The sequence below is a fragment of the Argentina silus genome (assembly GCF_951799395.1).
Source record: "Argentina silus genome assembly, chromosome: X".
In the NCBI taxonomy this organism is placed as follows: Eukaryota; Metazoa; Chordata; class Actinopteri; order Argentiniformes; family Argentinidae; genus Argentina; species Argentina silus.
In genome coordinates this window covers 46,903,558-46,911,057 of record NC_139653.1, presented here as the reverse complement: position 1 = coordinate 46,911,057, position 7,500 = coordinate 46,903,558, and the positions used below count along the sequence as shown (strand labels likewise).

At 36.0% G+C, this 7,500-nt stretch overlaps 1 protein-coding gene across 1 annotated transcript in view; it reads left to right on the top strand.

Annotated features, from left to right (window-relative positions):
- Nucleotides 1-7,500, top strand: part of s100p (S100 calcium binding protein P) — a gene marked incomplete at both ends in the record, with an annotated part of 23,447 nt that overhangs the window by 3,402 nt on the left and 12,545 nt on the right. Inside the window, one exon of the mRNA XM_083695621.1 lies at nt 42-237. Within this exon, the coding sequence (XP_083551747.1) occupies nt 42-237 (196 nt within the window). The remainder of the gene's footprint in view (nt 1-41; nt 238-7,500) is intronic.

The window sequence follows — 7,500 nt, the reverse complement described above, 5'->3', positions numbered from 1 at the left end:
TCCCTCCCTCCCTCCATCCCTCCCTTCTTCCCCCTCTCCAGTGTGTGGACAGAGGAGTCCAGCTGCACAGTGCTCAACTCCACCATTGTGGCGGAGATCAACTGCAGTTACAGCTGTGGCTCAGAGTGTTGGAAGGTTTCCAGGTACCCCTGTCTGCAGGTCTACGTCAGTCTCAACTCCTCCGGCAAGGTAGTCCGTCTGTCACACAATGAGGAGGCCCAGGACTCCAACCCAGAGGTGAGACACTAGAGTCTAGGTTTACACTACAGACCCCGAAACCCAGCTGGGCCAAGCTGAGCTGAGCTTTGGCTGGACTGGCTTGATTACGCATCAGCCATAGTTGCTGAGGCAGGTCTGAAAAAGCTCATGAACGTGCTGGGGATGGGATTTTTGTTTTATGGTAGGAGGATCGTATATGTCATGATATCATATTTAAGAATCAGAATCAGAATCGGAATCGGAATCAGAATCCTTTTATTTGGCCAAGTATATTTGCACATACAGGAAATTGACATGGTGAGGTTGGTGCATGGGACAGAAGAAACGATATAAAACAAGGCATGAGAAGCTGTGGTAAAGTGTAATCATGCTATTGCTAAGGGGGTGCTGGAGTAAACCTGCTGTATCCATCCACACAAGAGAAGTTAGCCAAGTTATTTTTGTAGTCCCAAGTTATTTTTGGAGTCCCAAGTTATTTTTGTAGTCCCCTGGCTCTCAGAAATGGCACGGCAGGCATGGCAACACTGTCAGCTAGCCACTGAGCTAGCTAGCCTGGCTAGCTCTTTCATAACCCATTAGGAACATCAGTGAATGTGACTGCTGCTGTTTGTTGTAGTTCAGACAATGATGCACCCACAGCTGAAACACAACTGTAATGGTAATATTGTAACTCCCGCTGGGACCATATATACTGAAAAATGTACAGTATGCACTCACTGCAATGCAAGTCCCTTTGGATAAAAGCGTCAGCTAAATGGCATATGTTATATATTATTATACATTATAATTATATTATTATATTATATTATGTAACTATGAAAGTTATTATTATTGTTATTATTATTATTATTATTGTTGTTATTATTATTATTATTATTATTATTATTATATTAGGTAACTATGAAAATGGCATACATTATATATTATTATACATTATCATTATATTATTATATTATGTAACTATGAAAGTTATTATTATTACTATTATTATTATTATTATTATTATTATTATTATTATTATTATTATTATATTAGGTAACTAAGAACATCATTATTGTTATTATTATTATTATTATTATTATTATTATTATTATTATATTAGGTAACTATGAAAATGGCATACATTATATATTATTATATTATATTATGTAACTATGAAAAGGGTTTGCCACTTCAAGTGTATCAAGGAAATTAAAAACATTTTATTATTTATTATTATTTTATTTCTGTGGAAGAGGAAGTAAACCTTATTGAGTTGCCAATGCTCACATAGGGAAGGAAGGGAGGATTCTTAATGAGCTTAATGATGGAACGGTAAAGAGACATTTGCCCTGGGTATTTTGCGAATATACTATGGCTGTCAACCAATCAGATTGCGTTATTACAATAAACTGTAAAAAAAAACATCTTGTAATACTGCATAATATATAATAAAAATCACTTTTTTCTCAATTAATCATCAAACTTTATTGATGTAGATCATTTTATCCAAAATGCACTTTACAATAACATAAAAAGGGGGAACCAAAATGACACATACTGTATAGTATATATATATACAATATATATACTATAATATATATACATACTATACATACTATAATATATACACATACTATAATATATATACAATATATATATATACATACTATACATACTATAATATATATACATACTATACATACTATAATATATATACAATATATACACATACTATACATACTATAATATATATACATACTATACATACTATAATATATATACAATATATACACATACTATACATACTATAATATATATATATACATACTATAATATATATACAATATATACACATACTATACATACTATAATATATATACATACTATACATACTATAATATATATACAATATATACACATACTATACATACTATAATATATATACATACTATACATACTATAATATATATACAATATATACACATACTATACATACTATAATATATATACATACTATAATATATATACAATATATATACATACTATACATACTATAATATATATACATACTATACATACTATAATATATATACAATATATACACATACTATACATACTATAATATATATACAATATATATACATACTATACATACTATACATACATACATACTGTACATACTATAATATATATACATACTATACATACTATACATACATACATACTGTACATACTATAATATATGTACATACTATACATACTATACATACATACTACATAGTATATATATATATATATAGTATACAAAAGAAGAATACAATAGTTAATGACACATACTGTATAGTATATATATATATATAGTATACAAAAGAAGAAGACAATAGTTAATGACACATACTGTATAGTATATATATATAGTATACAAAAGAAGAAGGCAATAGTTAAATGACACATACTGTATAGTATATATACAGTGCCTATAGAAAGGCCCCTTTGAAATAGTTACTATATTTGTCGTACAGCCTGAAATCAAAACCCATTAAAAAATAACTTTTTCCAGCTTTATGTACAAATTTAGCCATACAACATCAAACTAATGAAAAAAAAGGCGACAGTTCTGAAAATTTATAAAAAATGAAAAACAAGAATAACAGGGTTGGAAAAGTCATCAGTCCCCTGATTTAATATTTTGTAGAGTCACCTTTTGCTGCAATTACAGCCATCAATCTGTTTGGATATGTCTCTACTAGCTTTGCACACCTAGATTGGAGAATATTTGCCCATTCTTCCTTGCAGAATTGTTCGAGTTCAGTCAAATTCCGTGGTGAGTGGCAATGGACTGCTCTCTTCAAGTCCATCCACAGATTTTCTATCGGATTTAAGTCAGGGCTCTGACTTGGCCATTCAAGGACATTCACCTTTCTATCCTTAAGCCACTGCGTTGTTCTTTTGGCGGTATGTTTAGGATCGTTGTCGTGTTGGAAGGTGAATGACTTGCCCATTTTCAGCTGTCTAGCAGAGGGACGCAGGTTGTCCTCAAGAATTTGGGTGTACTTGGCAGCATCCATTTTCCCTTCAATCCTGACCAATTGCCCAGTCCTCGCTGAAGAGAAACATCCCCACAACATAATGTTGCCACCACCATGCTTCACAGTAGGTATGGTGTGTTTTGGGTGGTGTGCTGTGTTTGGTTTTCGCCAAACATAGCGCTTGGAGTTCAGTCCAAAAAGTTCAATCTTAGTCTCGTCTGACCATAAAACCTTTTTCCACATGGCAACAGAATCTTCCAGGTGTGTTTTTGCATAGCACAAACGAGACTGACTGTGGCACCTTTTCAGAAAAGGCTTCTTTCTTGCTACCCTGCCATACAGGCCAGCTTTGTGTAAAGCTTGTGAGATTGTTGTCACATGCACAGACAGACCGGTCCCAGCCATAAAGACTTGTAAGTCCTTCAAAGTTGCCTTTGGCCTCTTGGTAGCTTCTCTGATCAATGTCCTCCTGGCTCGGTCATCCAGTTTGGACGGACGGCCTGATCTAGGCAAGGTGTTGGTGGTGCCATACGTTTCCACTTCTTAATGATGCTCTGAACGGTACTCAGAGGGATAACTAAAGCCTTCAAAATCTTTTTGTAGCCTTCACCTAACTTGTGGCTTCCTACAACTTTATCCCGGAGGCCTTTTGAAAGTACTTTTCCAACCATGGTGAATTCTTTGCAGAACCATGCACTTCTAGTAGTGGAATCCTCAAGAAACAGCTGGTTTTATTCTGAAGTTATTCTGAAGTCAAAACCACTACAATTGATGTCAGGTGGGGGGCAATTAGCCTGGTGTTTGATCTGGAAGTTGATTGGTTGCACCTGAGCAAGTTTATAATGGTATACTCTAAGGGGCTGATCACTTAACCAAACTAGGTATTTCACTAATTAATTTTAAATAATTGTCCAGAATTTTTAAAATATTTATTTTCACTTTGATGATGAGGGTTATAATGTGTACATACAGCTCAAAAAAGTTAGATTTGATTTATTTTAATTTCCAGGGTGTAATGTGACAAAAGGTAAAGATTTCACAGGGATATGATGACTTTCTATAGGCACTGTATATATAGTATACAAAAGAAGAATACAATAGTTAATGACACATACTGTATAGTCGTACAAAAGAAGACAATAGTTAAATGACATACTGTATAGTATATATAGAGAGAGTATACAAAAGAAGAATACAATAGTTAATGACACATACTATATAGTATATACATATAGAGTATACAAAAGAAGAAGACAATAGTTAATGACACATACTGTATAGTCGTACAAAAGAAGAAGACAATAGTTAAATGACACATACTGTATAGTAGTACAAAACAAGAATACAATAGTTAAATTAAGTGAATAAGAAAATAGCAAATAAAGGATCATTCTTCTCCATCATTTGTTTGTGTCACAATATTGTGACATCATCCTCCTTCCAGCCTCCCTGTCCTACTAGCGTAGTTTGATGACATCATCCTCCCTCCTGCCTCCCTGTCCTACTAGCGCAGTTTGATGACATCATCCTCCCTCCAGCCTCCCTGTCCTACTAGCACAGTTTGATGACATCATCCTCACACATTTTGTGAAAAGCTTTGTGATGCAGTACAGTGTGCTTCACAATAAAAACAATTGCAGATATGAAAGAAGTAGAAGTAAAACAAATATTGTATGTACTGTGTATATGGCACATTTTTGGAAAGTAGAGTTACACTAAAAATTATTTTATTTAAATGGAACATATTATGAAAGAAGACGCGAACTACTAAGCCAATAACACAATAAAGTTAAGCAAGTTCAATCAGAAATTCTAATAAATTTCTGCAAAATGATTGGTTCTCTTCACCAACAGATGACCTCACTAGAGCAGTTTGATGACATCACTAGAGCAGTTTGATTACATCATCTTCCCTCCCTCCCGCCTCCCTGTCCCACTAGAGCAGTGTGATGACATCACCGGAGCAGGTTGATGACACCACTAGAGCAGGTTGATGACACCACTAGAGCAGGTTGATGACATCACTAGAGCAGGTTGATGACATCACCGGAGCAGGTTGATGACACCACTAGAGCAGGTTGATGACACCACTAGAGCAGGTTGATGACATCACCGGAGCAGGTTGATGACATCACTAGAGCAGTGTGATGAAGGGCAGAGCCAGCATTAGAGGGAGGAAGCTGAGCTCTGTAAGCTTGGCTCCGTTGCACAGATTCCCATCACAGCAGACGAACTTGGGGGTCAGATTGGGCGTGTCACAGTAATAATCCGAACTACACCCCGGAATATCAAAAGCTGGATCTATGGGGACAGAACAAGCAGAACACGTGTCAGTTTGAAAAATAACGGTTTTATTTTTCTTCTTTTTTTTTTTACACCAAAAAACTCATAAAATCAAATGAAAGCGGTCCTGTGGGATTTAGCGCGGCGGTGAATGAACTCACGTTTTTGAGTGAAGCATCGGTTCTCGATTCCCAGACATTGCAGCGGAATTCTGTCACAGTTCCGCAGGTCCTGATTAGCACAGGATGAACAGATCAGTCCATTCTGACGACTGGATGCTGAAGATGAGCAGGGGGGAGGAGTTTTATTATTCCTGTGTCAGAATAAAAGCTCAAGATTGCAATTCATATCTACAAAGATTTGACAAAGGGTTGTTCAAATGTCCCTGTTATGTAGGAGAACCTTTTAAAGAGTCAAAATGATCCTAATCATAATAATCTTGGGTTCCCCCCTCCCCCCTCCCTTTTCCGAGTGGCTTCCCGCCCGTACAGAACCACGGTTTGGTCTGGACAGTAGTTGTATTGTGTCATGAGACAGGAGACTAACATGGAAGTTGAATATTGAAACGTCTTGGTCATGGTTGACCCTCTTACCAGGGAGGGTGTCGTTGTTGCAGCCGTCAGTGTTACAGCAGAGCGTGGCAGAAGCTAGGCGTGTGTACCCAATGTTGATTGAGCGGTCGTACATCTTGTTCAGTGCAGGGCACTCGTATCTGAGCAAGGCTGGAGATCGGCAGTCTTTGATCACTGTGGTATCTGGCAGAGAATCACCAACTAATAGAGAGAAGTTGACACATGAAACAATTTAATATAAATGTAGCTTTTGCATTATGTGGGTCAGGGGAGGCTGGTGGAGGTAGAAATAGGAGGACGTGGTCATTGTAATGCATGGAATGGAGTTGGGAATTGTATCAAACACACAAAAAATGTGTGGTTGATACCATTCCTCATTTTGTTTCATGCATTACAATGACCACGTCCTCCAATTTCTACCTCCACCAGCCTCCCCTGGTTTAGATACAGAATAGTATTCCTTTTTAACCCATCATCACTACTCTAACAAGAGACAAAAACTGAACGAATACATCATTTAGAATACGCAGAAATCAAATGAGAGCAATCTGGAGACAACTTAAAAAAATCTGTTGTCTTCATAAGGCTTTTAAAGATAACTTTGTTCAAAGAGATGATCCATTATGAACTAAATGCCTCACGTTGTGACACTTCAGTTGTAGTGGTGCATACTTCTTCAGCTTTACATTCTGTTAATGTTGTAGTTGTACATCTTGCATCCACACACCGATGGCACTGCAGCATATCCACTGATCAACAAACAAACAAACAGACAAACAAACAAACAAACAAACAAACAGACAAACAAACAAACAAACAAACAGACAAACAGACAGACAAACAGACAAACAAACAGACAAACAAACAAACAAACAGACAAACAGACAGACAAACAGACAAACAGACAGACAAACAGACAGACAAAGAGACAGACAAACAGACAAACAAACAAACAAACAAACAAACAGACAGACAAAGAAAACAACAGATCAATTGTATCATAATTGTTTTGTTCTACCTCTAGAAACTCTACCCAGAGTACTGTACAAGCTGTTTAAACTCTACCTAGAGTACTGAGGAAGCTGTTTAAACTCTAAATAACCTAGCCACAGCATTTAGAATATGACTTAGACACCCAAACAACATTACATTCCTTCCTTCATTCATCCATTCATCAATCAATCAATCAATCAATCAATCAACTTAATTTGTACGGAACTTTTTGAAAAAGTGCTTCACAACAAGAACAGTACTAACAAATATAAACAATAAATACAATACAAACAATATGATCTAACACCAAACCATAGACCCCCAAAATTCATGCATTCATTCATTCATCCATCCATCCATTCATTCATTCATTCATTCATTCATTCACTATCTGTACACACAGATACAAGGTGAAATGTGTT